The 16642-nt window shown below is 32.8% G+C and overlaps 3 protein-coding genes across 5 annotated transcripts; 1 reads left to right on the top strand and 2 right to left on the bottom strand.

Annotated features, from left to right (window-relative positions):
* The first annotated feature begins 871 nt into the window (after positions 1 to 871).
* LOC101491753 (nucleoside diphosphate kinase 2, chloroplastic) lies at positions 872 to 4539 on the top strand. The gene is made up of 7 exons (XM_004515774.4): positions 872 to 1168; positions 1260 to 1316; positions 1441 to 1527; positions 2680 to 2760; positions 2848 to 2960; positions 3094 to 3143; positions 4323 to 4539. Exons 1-7 carry the CDS (start codon positions 929 to 931, stop codon positions 4388 to 4390), a joined length of 696 nt encoding a protein of 231 aa, XP_004515831.1. The 5' UTR covers positions 872 to 928; the 3' UTR covers positions 4391 to 4539.
* On the bottom strand, positions 3270 to 5976 carry LOC101492079 (uncharacterized). 3 transcript variants are annotated; one of them, XM_012711931.3, is made up of 3 exons: positions 5707 to 5976; positions 5123 to 5550; positions 3270 to 3889 (listed from the first exon to the last, which is right to left on the bottom strand). In XM_012711931.3, exons 1-2 carry the CDS (start codon positions 5804 to 5806, stop codon positions 5162 to 5164), a joined length of 489 nt encoding a protein of 162 aa, XP_012567385.1. In that variant the 5' UTR covers positions 5807 to 5976; the 3' UTR covers positions 3270 to 3889; positions 5123 to 5161. The 3 variants fall into 3 exon arrangements, with proteins under 3 accessions (XP_012567385.1, XP_027186752.1, XP_004515832.1); XM_027330951.2 differs by having other exon boundaries at positions 5127 to 5550; XM_004515775.3 differs by lacking the exon at positions 3270 to 3889 and having other exon boundaries at positions 4903 to 5550; positions 5707 to 5975.
* Positions 5977 to 7823: 1847 nt separating this feature from the next.
* LOC101492420 (uncharacterized) lies at positions 7824 to 16209 on the bottom strand. The gene is made up of 12 exons (XM_004515776.4): positions 15887 to 16209; positions 15684 to 15812; positions 15363 to 15557; positions 13811 to 13858; positions 13600 to 13728; positions 12161 to 12285; positions 11409 to 11519; positions 10563 to 10671; positions 10228 to 10346; positions 9481 to 9634; positions 8997 to 9141; positions 7824 to 8224 (listed from the first exon to the last, which is right to left on the bottom strand). Exons 1-12 carry the CDS (start codon positions 16010 to 16012, stop codon positions 8160 to 8162), a joined length of 1455 nt encoding a protein of 484 aa, XP_004515833.1. The 5' UTR covers positions 16013 to 16209; the 3' UTR covers positions 7824 to 8159.
* Between the last annotated feature and the right edge of the window lie 433 nt (positions 16210 to 16642).

The following is a 16642-nucleotide window of genomic DNA, read 5'->3' as shown; positions in this document are numbered from 1 at the left end:
TTTTCTTCTTCTTGTATTTGCTGGTTAAAGTTGTCTGTGCTACCCTGTTATTTGATATCTAAGCCTAAATCTTCTAGCACTAAGTTCATATTATGTGTTTTAAGGCATTTTATACTCACAAGTATTTGAAAACAACAATCACAATTCCCGTCGCCTTTTAGAAGTACTAGACGGTGAAATTTGTGAGCTTTTAAGGTATAATATTCCAGAAAGTATTGGGGATCTGTTTGTATAACCATCATAATTAAATGAAGATCTATGTTTGTGAGGAAGTTTGAGTTCTATGTCTTGATAAATATGGTGACTTGTAAGATGAAATAAGGGTTTATTATGGATAGTGTTTTGGATTGGGCCAAGGCCCATTGTGTCGTGAATCATACTGGACAAGCCCAACTCATATGTGTATACCGTTACTATCATCATGTATATAAACCAACAATGTATATAAGGATTTTGATAAAGAAAGACAAAATGATGTAAATGGATTTAAAGATATTTGAATGAGATGTTTAGACATTTTAAAGTTTAATTAGAGTTGGTCTGAATAAACTTTTAAGAAACAACTTTGTCACTTATTAAAATCCTATTTAATTTGAGAGTTTAATATTTATAACTATGAATAGAGAGATGATACCTAATTAAACAATAAATCGTAAAGAAAAACTATGCTCAATTGGCCATTCGTAAATTAGAAAATGATTCATAAGTTCTCTTATATCAAATTTATATTTGTAATAATTAATGAATTAACGTAGATAAAAATATTTATGATTTCAAGAGTAGTGAATATAGTACTCTAATAAAACAATGAAAAAGTTCCGCAAAAAACAAACGAAAAAAAAAAAAAACTATTAAAGTTGCTTACTTTATTTGTAACTTGCCACATCCAAACAACAACATTGTTATTGCACAGCCGCAGCGCAAAGAGATGGAAGCCATGGCCGTGTTTAGCGGAAGCAATATATCTGTTACATCATCCTCTCTCCTACGCGCCACCAACTCAAACTCAAACATATCTCAATTACGCGCCACCCACCTCTCTGCATTTCCTTCAAAATCCCATCTTTTCTCAATTTCTACTTCTTCTTCTTATCCTAAAACCTTCCGCACTAGAGCCACCACCAAACTCGGCAATGGCATTTTCCTTCCACACTTAATCGCTTCTCTGGTATACTTTCTTTCTCTTTCAATTCACCGATTTCCTCAATTTATCACCACCCTGCATAATTCTAAATGTTTTTTCTTCTTTTTATGTGCAGGAACAAGTTGACCAAACTTACATTATGGTCAAACCCGATGGCGTGCAACGTGGTCTTGTAAGACTCCTCATTTTTTTCACTTCAATTTCATATGTTCTGGTTTCACAAATTAAGAGATGAAAATAAAAATTAGAAAATTGAAGTTTAACCTTATGGTTGTTCTTTCGTTGAACTGGTTTAGGTGGGTGAAATTATTTCTAGGTTTGAGAAGAAGGGGTTTAAGTTAACTGGCTTGAAGCTATTCCACTGCTCTAAAGAATTAGCTGAGGTTTGTTCTTTCTTCAATACTTGGTTCTTTCTCTATATAATAATGTATTATGTTCAATTGCTTTTTCTTGTTGTTGGGATATGTGTTATGTTTAAATTTAAATTTAAACGTATACTTATAGTACTAGTAATATGATACAATTACAAAGTACTTACCTAATGGTCCTTTTCATACTAATAAAATGATAAATGAAATTATTGACTCTAATTAAATAGAGCAATACAAATGAGAAGATTGCTTCCTCAATTAGATTGATTCCGTAATATACTTTGAAGATCTTTTAAGATATTAATTCCAGGATACACCATAGTGATGTATTCTTAACACTTCCCTTCTAACCTTTAGCTTGTTACTATTGAACTTAAAGTTAGTGAGAGAGACACTTTCGTTAGGGTGTGAAATGGGAGAGATGCAGCTACAGCAGAGGTGCTATTGTAAGGGCGTGCAATTGGAGAGGAGCTAAACAAAAAATTTGCAGTAAATCCATATCCAATGTAAAAGAGAAGATCTAAATAAAGTCATTCTCTGTAACGACAAGATGGAATAGAGCCAACGTGCAGTAAGATAGGCTAAAAAGGAGTCAATTGTGGTGAGAAGGGGATTGGAACATAGTTAAACAGATTTAAAAGTAGCTGGAGCCGAGCAAAAAGAGATGAGGAATGGATGTCTAGGTCTGGTGGTGGTGAATAACAAGTTTAACTAATTCCATAAACTTGATACCAGAAACTCTCATCGAAATGGATACCATGGCTTAATTATGGGTTTTAGGTAGGAGACTCGTAATAATCTATTAAATTGATAATATGATGCCGAACATTAACCCAATGGTCCTAATAAAATGGAGAACCACACTAAGGATATTGTTCTCTGAATAGAATCCATGACGCATTGTGAAGTTCTTTGAAGGTATTCTCTGTATTTTAGAACTATTATGTCTCTGTGCACATGTTCCATGAAAGAATTATCTGATTTTTCTTAACATGTACTATTTGATTTGATTATAGTTTCATGGTTGGTTACTATACCATATGATATAGACTTACATATTGTGTTTCGAATAATGTTGATTCTATTTGTGATGTTTGTCTTGTCTTCAACTTTTAATTAGCTATTTAGATATGCAAGGCTTATTATGCCTCTTAATGGTTCCAGGAGCATTACAAGGACCTAAACCAAAAGTCATTCTTCCCTAAGCTGATTGACTATATTACTTCAGGCCCCGTCGTGTCTATGGTATAACTCTCTCCAGTAGTATCCCATTCTCACCGAGTTTTTTGAGATATACCTTTTGAATGTGCTTTCTGGTTTTATGTTTACAAGGCATGGGAGGGTGTTGGAGTTGTGGCATCAGCGCGTAAGCTTATAGGGGCTACAGATCCTCTTCAAGCTGAACCAGGCACAATTAGAGGAGACTTTGCTGTTCAAACAGGAAGGTAAGGCCTTTTCATATCTTACTTGTGGCTTTTGAGTGCCTAAGTCAAGAATCAAGATAAGATGCAGAGGGTCTGCGTTACTGGTTATTGATATGAGTATGAGTGACAAGATCTAATTATGAACTTTTGGCAGGAATATTATTCACGGCAGTGACAGCCCTGAAAATGGCAAGCGTGAAATAGGTAAGGCCTCTTATAGTATCAATTTTATTTCAATAATTGCAACGAAAAGGATATGTGGATTGCAAAAAGAGAATATCAAAGCTAGCCATTAATTTGGATATTAGCAGGTTTTAAAAGTTTCACAAATACAAAATAAAGCTTTAAATTTTATTTGTTGTTTTTTCTCATCTGTCCATAATTTGCTTTGATGAGCATAAGTTCTAGAATTCCCAATGTTCCATGGAATAGACCCACTTTAGCACAAGTTTATTAACCTGCAGCCTGCTAGTAGGAGAATCCAGAGTTTACAATTTTGTTAAAGTTTAGCCAAGACTGTTGCTGAAATTTAACTCGGCTGTGTACTATGTTACCAGACTTGTGTGTAACTGTTAGCTTAAATTAACAGCAGACAATTTGATTATGTACCGAATATAGGCAAATTTTAGCATACGTAAGCATCTTGGGAGATGAACTATGCACAAGTTTTATTAATTGTTGGGTTGATCCATCTCACGATCTAGATGGACAGTCTACACCTTATTTTTATTTTCACTTTCGCCACCCTGTTACTGAAAGGAGCAACAGCAAGCAACATCAGATTTTGTTCCATGGGAACAAAACCCATACCTCTTCCACAAAACCAGAGGTCCTTCCATAGCAAACCACAACTCAATCCCAATCACAAGTTCAGAAGAACACGGTCATCCAACATCACAATAGACATCCATAACCACTTCCTGCCACAAATGACATTGCCCCTCATGCCACTGCAAGCCAAAACACTCCTGCTCAGTACCCTTTTTTTTTTAATGCGTTTATGTATAAAATGTTAATATATATTAGACTTTTGAATTGTTATCTATTGAGTTTTCTAAAATATTCACCAAGTGGACATTCTATTGTTGAACTTGAAGAAAGAAGATAGACAGGAAAAACAAGGCAAATAATGGCTGAGGGAAAAGAGAAAGATAAGGTGCAAAGGGTCGATCACATATCTGATATCCTATTAGATTGATAACCCTTGTGCACATAAATCACCTAAGATGCTTATGCATGGTAGAATTCTATGAGTACACTATATTGCAAATATTTATAGAATAATATTACTCATAATTGTTCTGAGCCTTTGTAGGGCAATGTATATCTGACCAGTAATATACTATGATTTTTTATTAACCCAGTTATTTCCATTTGTCGCAGCTCTATGGTTCAAGGAAGGCGAATTATGTGAATGGACTCCTATCCAACAACCATGGCTAAGAGAGTAATAAATCAAGGATGCACAGTGACAATGATACATGCTGTGTTTAAGTTCAATAATCTGTTCAATTGTTTTCAGTTTTCAATGTAGCACTTCTTTAACCTCTCTGTTCAAACAGTTACTCAGAATTTTCTATACAATTTTGCATTTGACTCATCCAAGTTTATACCGTTTCTATCATGTCAATTCAGGGCATTTAACATCTATTTAGACCTAAAGCAAACTTGTAAGTAAGAGTCTGAGAGACCCCTTTCTAGTAGCAGCTTCTAAGGGAGGCCTCTCTAATCTATGTTTTGAGGCACTGCTTCAATTTAGACTCCCTCACCAATATTAAAATAATTTTTTTAGAAGCATTACAGCAAATTATTCCCTTCTTTGACCCTTGGGTCAGTACAGTATCAGGTTTGAACTTTGAATGGAGCATGCTGCTACCTAAACAAAATGCAGCATATGTAAACAAAAAAAATTACATTTGCAAATAAATACAGCATTACAGCACACATTACTGAACAAGATTGATGAACAAATAGGCAGAAAAGGATATATAAATCACCAAACTTAATAAAAAAAGACAATATCTTAATTGTTGTATTTAAATTTAATTTTGTAAATAATACACGATACACATAGAGGGTGTAAGCTAAAGAGCAGATACTCATACAATAATACTACACAATATGACAATAAAAATGGTTGTCATTGGAATTTAATTGATAAAAAAGCAGTAGGAATAAATTACCCACATCCATGCTTCCCATATAGAAAAATTAATCTTCAATCATTCAACCAATTTACTTGCTGTACAATTCGATTCAACAGAGCCTGAAGACGAAACAGATCCATAACTACCCTTCTTTGCCGACAATGAAGTATCAGGTCCAGGATCTTTCATTTTAAAGAAACGAAGAATGGAAGCATTATTTTGCCGTGGCTGTTCTGAATCGTTCTCAGTAGAAATAACATCATCACTGAAAGTAGTAATAGTAGAAGATGAATCTGTGTTCATCAATGTCATTTTACCATCACCACTTGCTGTTGCTGGAGTAGAATCTACATCCATATTCGCTTCCTCAGTAACTGAACAATCATTTCTAAACTCCTCACCCTCCATTTGCATACAGAAATTATCGCGTTTAGCACCGAGTTTCAGCTTCATTAGAGTAGCCTCTGATTATAACAATTTCATTTATAATTAAAAGCTCTTCAGAGTATTGTGCATAATAAAATCTGAACTTGAAGAAATTAAACATGGATATACTTTTGTAATTCGTTGAGTTTATAAAGTGAATTAATTAAGAAAGGGAGAAAAAAGAGAGAGAATACCGTAGATAGAGAAAGAATCTTCCTTGAGAATCTTGGAGGGAGGAGAACCCTCAAAGCTTTCCAGCGACGAAACCGGAGAAGCCCTGATTCTGCCAAACATTTTCCGATAACGTTACTCGGGTCGGTTCGGTTTATCCGCAGGACGAAACGGGAGACGAATTTTAAATAGAGGCCGAGAAGAGCGGAGCGAAGCAAATTTATTTGGCGCCGCTACGAGTTGAATCGTAGAAACGAAGCGGGAATCGTACTTCGCACAATTTTCCTCTTTTTATTTTTATTTTATTTTATTTCTCAACAATCTCCATCAAAGTGATAAAAGGCCTAGTGCGCAACTATTCTTGGGCTAGGCCCATATTGTAAAATAAAGCTTTAAACTACAACAAATTTATTCAACATTTTTATTAAAAATTCAATTTCCTTTTTAGAAAATCCTGGAACACATGTGAATACTGTTGGAGTAAGCCCTAATAGTACCACATGTATGATGTCTAAGAAGATTACGTATTGATGAAGATCATATGCTTCGTGACTTCACTTGTCTTAATGATTTCTTGATTGTTTCTTTCTTTTAACAAGATGATAGTTATATATAGGTCATTATTCATTAGACAATGGTTCTTGAAAAAGACTAGTTAGAGTTCTCTATCTTCTATCATTTGCATAATTTTGTTCCTCTAAACTGGATGTAAGTTTTTCTTGTTGAGAACACTGAATATCAGATGTAGAGTGATTTATGCTCTAAGTCACTTATCATTTATGATTCGAGAGTTCTTAATAAAAATCAATATCCACCTAAAATAAAATTATTAAACAACAGATAATAAACTTTTTAGTTGAGTATATGAGTTATCAACAAATTTTATGAGCAACTAGAAATCTATTTTACTTTAGTTCTAACACATTCTCTCTTCTAGTACACCTTTTAGCTTTTTTTTCTTTTCTATTACATATTATTTTTTATAGGAATATATTATATATTATTTTCAATTAATCTATTTTGAACTTATTTTGGGCCGAAAGGCTCAAAATCTTGAAAGATGGAAATGTTTATAAAAAATATCCTATAAAAATAGGTGTCTATAGTTTGAGTATTTACTTCAATATTTAAAAAAAAATAATTAACAAATTCTATCATAATTAATTAACATAAGTTACATATTCGAATTTAGGACAACACGTTTAACCTAACAATATCGACATTTGTCAATTGATTTAATACTTAAGGAGGTTACTCTTATACTTTTAATGTTTAAAACTTATTTTTCCTTTAAAAAAAACTCTAATATTTTCAATGAGTTAAAATACCTCTTGAATTTAGTTCTTAATATAAAAAATGAGAATTTATATATCATGTGCACTTATTCACATTTGTATTAGCATAGACGGTTTCTATAAGCTTCACCATTAAGAAAAAGCTTATAATATGACATGCCATAAGTTACCTTTTTATATATGGGACTTTTTATTTATTTATTTTATATTCGTACCCAGAAAAAACGAAAAAAAGCAAACAGAACAAAATGAAAAACGTCTTGCTAAAAAGTACTCTAAAAACATTATTTAAAGAAACTATATCAAAAAATTTTAGACCACAAATTTATATTTCTGATTTAAATTAATATTAATAATTTTTTAGTATTTTATTTTTTATAGTATAAATTTTACTCTCTAATTTCAGAAATGATTAGTTCAGTACAGAAATGACTCAATCATGAGAATGTATTTAATATTTCTTTGTATGTTGTTTAATATTTGTGTATCCGTAAAAAAAATTATTTAATATTATACCTAAAAGACTTACAATTATATTATTGTATTTTTAAGGGGCCTTCTTTTAAACTTTGCTTCAGGCATTTAGATTTAATGAACCAGCCCTGAATGCGTTTAGTGCACAACTTTCTATGAATACTTACTATTTTAAATTTATTAATAATGTCTTTATAACACTCGTTAACATTTGCCCAACGACGCAGACAAATTAGCAATAGATCAATGTGAATAATTTTGACCTTCCCTCTTCAAAGCTGTGAATAACTGTGGAGTAATAACTCTCTAATGTGAGTAATTTCGGACATTTTGTTTTGAGTAGTTCCCTTTGAGTAATTGGCATGTTAAAGTAAGAGTAATACCTTTTGAGATAATAATCAACTTAAATCATAGGAAAGTTCATTTCCAGACTAAAATATACAGTCTGCATAATATTTTCAAAAAATTTCAAATAATGGTAAGCCAATGGATCTTATATAAAACACCTCAAGAACTATCTCCAAAACATCTTAAATTTCCAAAAGCTAGCTGCCGACGCACCGAAACATCTACTCGAGATTGCCTCGCCATCAATGTCAAACTTCTATTGAAGATGAAGATGAATTTATCTTTCTTCAATGCCACACAAAGAATTCACCAGTCAATCAACAAACTAAACGAATGCAGATTGATCCATACCTACCTACTTAGTCTCTCCAAAATAATGTTTTTACTATACCCCGTTTTCTACCTGTGCGCCTAAAATCTTTACCTGTGAAAACAACAAGTGAGCTCATAATTAGATAAAGATTATTTAGTAAAATGAGAGACATCATAATTAGAAATGAACAATGCTAGCAACACAAATTTTCAAATACACTCTCTTGGATCGATTAATATTCACATGGGTCCCTTCAAATTCATATGGTACCCACATGATTCATATGTAAATTTTAACCAATCAAAGAGAGTGTTAAAAAAATGTGTTAAAGAGTGTGTTGCTAGCACTCTTCATCAGAAATAGATACATCACATATTATACAAAGAAGATTACATAGTAAGAAAAAGAAAACATGCGAAGCATGCCATTTTGAAATGACAATGGAGTTTATACAAATATTGCCTTAAATAACATTTTAAGTTCTATAAAATCTTTGGTTTTAGTCCTTATAAAAATTTGTTACACTATTAATCCCAGAAACATAAGAATTTTACTTTTGGTCCATGTTTGTATTTTAGTTTTTATAATATCTCTTCATATTAAAATTAGTCCCTATAGTTCATATATAATTCAAGGACTGAAATCAATATGATTTAAATCGTCTAATTCCAACATGGATAAATTTTACATGGATTAAAAATTTAAAACCAAAACAATGAGAACTGAAAACAATTTTTCCTATGTTATATGAACACAAACCTTAACAAATTCTAAAGGGATTAAAACTGAAAAAATATGTATAAAAGCCTTAAAAATTAAATCAATCTTAAGTTTTATTTTCATCTGTTTTAAATTTCCATTTTAATAAAGAGTTAAGTGCCACCTTTAAATCTGCCAGCATGAGACAAAGCTTCTTCAGCAATGGGTCTCCATTGTTCTGCACAAGAATAATTGATTCCAAGTCCAACGCTAAGTCCCCTCAGTAGATGCACTGTCCGAAGTATAGAAAACAGTTCTTCTGGGAAAGCCTACCATAACCAGGCACAAGAAGAATATAAAACTTAGTGAAGAAAAGGTAGCAGCATAAAATATTAACAAGTTATTACATAAAGGTCTGCCACAAAACTCGGAGATAAAAGAGACTAGAATTCTCATATTTTAGTGAGTGTAAAATTCAGAAGTGCAATATTCCGTAACAAAGAAACACAGATTCCCCAAAAATCAGTCAATGAAATATACGATGTGCAACAAAGTTGTTCCTACAATAAAAACTTCAACTAATATATTAAGCAGAGGTCCGTTTCACATCAAGGATGAATAATCTCCAAGAAAAAACGTGGAATAGATATTTGTACTCTAGAATGTACCTGAACAGCAATTTTTTTAATCGAAGATTCCTCTGAAAAAGGTTGCAGCATTTTCACACCAGGTGGTAATTTTGTGTCAAACATTGTCTGTGCCAGTTTAAGCATTTCTTGTAGCTCATTTTCACATTTGCTTAACGTATCTATACCAAGCTCCCTTCAAAATAAGAGTAAAAGTAGTTAGGTAATTTGAATTGAATGTAGCCACTGATCAATTATCATTCTGAATTCAAAATTATGAAGTTAAGAAGTCAATTTTCCTCCAATGAAGTCCATATTTCACATAATCTAAGTTGATTTATATAGTGTGACAGTAACAATGAAATAAGACAATTTTAGCTTTAGCAAGGTAATTTACAAAGGCATATAGATTTTGTGATTAATATGTACTGTACAGTTGAATCAAGAGTTCATATTAATATAGGGTTTATGCCTTCAATTTTAGTGATGATAAATTGAGATGACCATCAAATTTGGTGTTACTTATGAATAATTAACTAATATTTTTCATAGATTTTAACATTCCCTTTATCTTGTCTCCCCTATCGTCAGATATCTCTCTCTACTTCTCACATCAATCATATTCTACATCAACTGTTCCTCCTCACTTTCACTATCTATTTCCAGCAGAACTGGTGCAGTTTTAAACTTGGAATTAACAAAGTTATCTATTTCGGTTCTTATTTTCTACAAATAAGAGAAGAAGCATTTGATAGATAAGCGTATAAGAGTAAGAGAAAATTTCACTACCTGTAGCTCTCTGAAGCTCTTACTGGGTCACCATCAGCCATTGCAAGAACTAGATTAGCATAACCAAGCCTCAGTGGCTCTGGGAGATCCTTCACCTGTCCATAGTCTAGCAAGGCAACCTGACTCGAGGAAAAATACTAATATTAGGGTGGTTAAAAGTCAAATTATATTAGGCATCAATATCTAAAACTAAATATCAAAATTCTACCTCTAAGTCATTTCTATATGTGATTCCTATTGATTAAAAAATTTATTCAATAACGATAAGATACTCATCCATAGAGAGTTGAAATTAAAATTGAAGGAATTGAAAAGAATTATAACTGATGACTTGCCTCTGATCCTTTACAAATCAGGATATTTCCTGGATGAGGATCAGCGTGGAAGAATCCACTTTTCAAAATCATTTGACCATATGCTAGAGTCAAGCTTTGAAGAATTTTCCTGCAGGTCCATAAGTTAACAGCGTAGTAATACACCTAAAAAAAACTACATACACAAGTATACAAAATAATCAATGTAATGAATATTTCAGAAAAAGGCTGGTATTTGATAGAGTGCTTATAGTTGACCCAATCCATGAATTATTAGTTAAAATATTTTATTTAGTATTTTGATAGTTGTTACTTGTTATATTTTAAATGCTTATGTTTTTAGTAATTTGTTAGGACCCTTGAGATTTTGACACATGGATGGCTAGAATCTATTTAGAATAATATATTAAGTGTGTTGTTCTCTTTTGGAAAATAAAACATTCTTTTCTTCGTGTTTTATTTTGTAGCTAGTTTCTCTCCTTCTTCCTTTTCTTAGTCTTAGAACCCTAGTTTCCATAATTTTTATAGTTATAGTAGAAAAGAGTCTAACAGTGTTACTGTTATTAAAATCAACCATCCACTCTAATTTATATGAAAGTATGACATTCCACAAGAGTAAATTACAATGAGGGCTATTGGTTCTTGTATAGTATTATCAATTTATGCTACTGTCAAGAGTGTGAACAATCAACTAGTACAGAAGAAAATTAAGTTATGGATTTCAGTTTAATTACGTGAAAGAAGGTAATGAAGAAAGCAATGAATGAATAAGTTTACTTAGATAATTAAAAATAGACAAGAAAACTACAAGCAAACGTTAAAAAGGAGAGTGTACGGGACTACTTTCAGGATAGGTCAGAAGCTTACCGCTTTGCGGCAGCTGCAACCTTACCATGAGGATTTATGCCTCTCTTTGCTATTTCATCACCGAGGTTCATTATTGGAACCCCGTCAATATATTCCATAACTAGGACCCTTCTGTACAATCAAAGAAGCACATCATTAATAAAAAAATCTCATGACAAATGAAATACATGTGAACTATTGCATCTGAATAAAAGCTTAACTAAATGAGTAAATAAAAAATATTTAAACATTTATTGGCCATTTGACCAAGATTTAATGTGTAACATATAAAAAGACTTTTTCTGCACTCAACTTATTTTCTTCATTGTTTTCAATTCAACCTTGTTTTTATCAATAAAGGGGCTTTTTGTAACATATTGTGGTTGGCATAGCAAGCTCAAAAGATCAAATGATGACATGCTAGATTCACAGCATATAATTATAGGTCCTGATAACAACTATGTGCACAAAACTAATAGTGCATTACCATTCATACTTTTCAATTATTTTATTATTAATATATTGTCCCAAAACCTAATTATTCCATAAATATCTAATTGCAAAACTAGTTAGCAAAGAAATAAAATGTGTGTGACAAGAAATTAGTAATGCTAGCACCAAATGCCATTTAGCATGTAATTTTGGAGACATAAGCTTATTCCAAGTCCATTAAATAAATTGTCCACACTCCTCTCTGAAAATATAAAGTTGAGCATCTTAGTACATTATTAATATTATCTTATCCAGATTATGTAAGATGCTGTGCTGAATACCTAGTAACCATATCTCGTATTACTCTTGGCACCAAAACAGGAGTCCTTTTGTTAATTTTATACAAGAACTTTCTAATCCTTTCCATTGCACTGGCCTCCCTCATGAAGTCAAATTCATATCCAATCTACAATAATTATCATGTAGAAGTTCAGAACTAGTCATGGTAGATTGCTGGAAGAACCACAATATTGACCATAGAAAAGAAGCTCAACGATTAACACAATTTTATGACAATATAAACTAAAAGGTTACAAAGGGTTTGAGGTCAATTTTGTTTTCTCACTCAAGAATCAAACTGCTGTCATTCACAGATAAAGTACTTACGTCCAGTAGTTTAAAGAAGTATTATTGGGTTGCTTTGTACAAAAAATATGTAGCAAAAACAGACCTGCTAGATTCTAAATTGTTTTCCTCCAAACACCTTATCAGCAACACAATGTAATAAAAAAAAATATACGCAAGCAGTATTTTCATAATGTTAGGTTAAGTCAGATTTAGGTACAAATTAGACAGTCAATAGTTAAACAAACGTTTACTCAGGCATTACGATCACCTCATTCATAAACATTTAGTTTGTTGAGAGAGTCACAAAATGCTCCCTGATATCTGTCAGAAAGATTAAATCCTCTTGGCAATAAAACCCGCAAAAGGAACAAGTATTTAACAGCCCAAGTAGCTAAAGGCCTGGACCCTACATTTGGTAAAGTTTATGTGCAATGTAGAGAGAGATGTGGCCAAAAGGGGAGGAGAAAGAGTACCTGGGAGGCTGGGAGACAAGTCATTTATACATGTATACAGGAATGGTGGGAAGGAATATAGGGGAGAGTTCTATTAGGGTAAGGGTGATGAGTTTTGTTACTTTTGTTATATCTGAGTGATTCCTCGGTTTATAAACTTTAGGCTAGAGGGTGGTTCCTCTTCACCCGAGTATCATTCATTCACTGTTTCTTTTCATCACCATTCTTTGAATTGAATAATACAACACCGTTTACTTTTTCTCTTCTTGTCTTTTTTTACCATGAGTGAAATAAGGGAGTGTAATACATCCTCTCTCTGGACAAAATGGGTTTAATGTGACTCATGAAATTAGAAAGCACAATAAACAAATGAGATACAAGAGGTCAGATATGTTGGTAACTAAGTCCACTCAGATTGTATATTATTTCAGTTTGATGTGCAACATGTTTCTAGTATGAATTGCATCTGAAGCCCATCAGTTGCACACTTCAACCATAAGTCACGTAGTACAATTTGTTTCTAATAGAAACTTCTACATTAATCTGCAAATTGAAAAACAAATCCAATAATGTGTTCCTTCTTTGTTTAAGACGCTATTAGTCAACAAAACCACAAAACAGGGAGGAAAGGAAATAAATGGGAATCAAATAATCCTGATCCATGACATGCATAAGAAATATTGCAATGAAATAATATACACCTGTTTTTCCATTTCCCTTGTCACCGAATATAGATCAAATTTGATATCTGTTTTTTGCATGTACAAAGCAAAAGCTTGCAAGTTACGGATATCTGTCATCATCAGATCCTGAACTCCAGGATGCTGAACCTATTTGCATGCAAAGTAAATCAGAATCAGAAGTTTACTATGTCATTATCATGCATTCATAAGGCTTGTCAGGTTCATTTACCTTGACAACAACATCACCTTTGTCACCTTTCAGTCTTGCTCTATGAACCTATTACAAGCACAAGACATGTGTGAGTTATATGGTACCTAATCTTAAAATGAATTTATGACTGTTATAAAAGAAACTTTTACTATGTAATTACCCTCGTGAGGATTTATAAGTCATGTAAACATGAATATGAATATGAACTTCAAGACACAACATAAAACTTTTAACAACACTACTTCTATTAAGAAAACAGATTTACACTGCTAAAAAACAACAGTGGGCATTGGAAACGGAAACCTGTTAAAATTTTGAAACACAATTGTTCATGTCATAATTCAGTTAATCAACATGTTCAGAATTATTCAGCTACCAACACGCAATAATTCAGCTATCCAACTAGCCACCAATTTCATTGGCAGAATAAAATAGAAATTTAAACAAGAAAAATAACATAAAAAGTGTGAAAACAGCATACAAAGCAGGACTTGTTAAATATCTCAAACAGTGTGTGTTTGGAAAATTGTTCAATCATGGTGCCAAGGCATGTTACCCAAACTCTCCAAATAGTAGCTTCACTATCACAGACAAAATGCCCGGGGACACAAGAAAATCAAACATAATGTGCATCCAAACACACTCATAATCAAATTGCCACCGTTGATTAACATAAATTGTGCACTTAAAACTAAATGCACAGCATATGCTAACTAAACCAAGTTTAACTTCAAGAGTACCTTATACAACTTAAATATGAATTTCAAGAACAGTCTACGACTGTTGCGCATCAGCCACTGCATCAAAGATTATACGGTGGTAAATTGTGCCCGTTTCCCCTTGCTGTTCCCTGATTGCCTTAACCACCCACTACCCCAATTTCACCAATCCACCCATTCAAATATACCTCAGTTATAAACACCCAACCATCACACCAGCCCTATGGCTGGTTTACTTGAATTTCACTAAAAGCACCGCCGCTAGCCACTCAACCAATCAAATATTAACAGTGAGCTAAATCATTTTCAATTATGTTTCTCTTTTTAGCCCAAATATTATAAGCACCTCTGCAACACAATAACTTAAGTGTTAACGTGGCCTAGGAAGTATCACCAACCATTGTGTATTGTAGCTGAGAAGAATACACCCTCCTCATTATCCACAACTAGTGTCATAACATATCATTGCAAGATGCCAAGATGCATAAACACGTCTTCTTGTTTGAGGGGGGAAATGATTGAACAGTCATTTTGGTTCCTTAACGTGTGAGGTCTTGTTATTATAGTCACTTAATGTATTGAAACTTCAAAATATCTATGAGTGTGTCTTCTGTTAGTAGTTTCATGTACCAAAGTGACAAATGGAAGACAGATTCAAAGACTAAACTAACAAACAAGACACACATTTGATAACCAAACTAGCAAAAGACACATTCGGTAATATTTTGTAGTTTTGATACATTCAAGACTATAGTAACTCCGCATAACAATAGCACTGCAATTCAAATTATGATAGTTAATTATTGAGGGCAGTGATGAGATAGCAAGTGAGAAACAAGTTTGAAATAGACCTGAGCAATTGAAGCAGAACCAAGAGGCTCAACATCAAACCTGTCGAAAACCTCATCAATACACTGTCCCAGCTCAGTCTCAAGAACAAGTTTAACTGTGTGAAAAGAGGTTGCAGGAGCTTGATCACATAGCGTAATAAGCCTTCTGACCCATGCAGCAGGTGCCAAATCCGGCTTCCCTATAATTTGTGCAATCTGAATTGTAAGAGAATAAAAAAAGCATCACTAAAATGCAAGACATAACATAAAATCAAAATCAAAATCAAAATGAGAATTGCATGCAAAATAACGGAAGTAAAAGGGAATAATTAGAAAAAAGACCTTGAGGAAGAAACCACCAAGGTCAGAGCACATGGAGAAAATCTTATCGGCAGCAAGCTCGTGCTGTCTTTCCCACATTGCTTCCTGCTTTTGAACATCCTTCTCGAAATTCACTCTCACTTGAAACACCTGCGATTCGAAAGAATGAAATTCAAGCATGCATAGTAAATTAATGAAGAAATTGTTGAGAGAGAGAGAGAGACCTTGTATCCGGTATAAATATCAATGGCACGAACCCAGAATTGAAAGGAACGTTGAAAAGGGCGAAACTGAGAGGAAAGTTTTTGTTTGATGTCGTCGATATTGACGACGATATTAGGAGGCAACATTGTAAGTTGTAACTGAACTAGCTACTGTGGCAAATAACATGTTATATATTATTGTATGCTTTGAAGTAACGTTCTCAAATTGTGGCTCACAACCCGCCTTCTCAACATCTCACTCTTTCTTTCGGGACCTCACAAATCATAAATAACTCAACCTGCCAAAGCTTTATTTGGGATTTTGGATAACTTGTCCCTTTTCTTTGTCACCTCTTTTTTGGAGCAATATTTTAGCTAGAACTATTTTTTATTATATGCGGTCGTCCCAATACTTTTAAATTATAAGTTAATGGTTTTTTACATTGAACAAATAGTTTGATGGATGTGTTTCTTAACAACTAGTTAATCAAATCAAAATTAATAATCTTACTCGTAAAGATAAAAAAAGTCAGTGTTGTCGTTGTAGTTTCAACATTCAAGTACCTTTTAAACACTAGTTAAGATGAATTATCTATCATCATCACATCGATCAACAATATATTTGCTGTCCTTCTATAGTCATTCATCTGTAATTATAATCTACTCATTTTTTAACAAAAATATAGTACCCTAATTGTTAAAAAAAATAAATTAGACTTATTTTTGCTAATCCAATTTTTAGGTTTCGTTCAAAGTTTGTGTAATCACTCACCTTTT

This window comes from Cicer arietinum, chromosome 7 (assembly GCF_000331145.2).
Source record: "Cicer arietinum cultivar CDC Frontier isolate Library 1 chromosome 7, Cicar.CDCFrontier_v2.0, whole genome shotgun sequence".
NCBI lineage: Eukaryota > Viridiplantae > Streptophyta > Magnoliopsida > Fabales > Fabaceae > Cicer > Cicer arietinum.
Note: the sequence above shows the minus strand (reverse complement) of the source record. Positions and strands in the feature narration are given on the sequence as shown.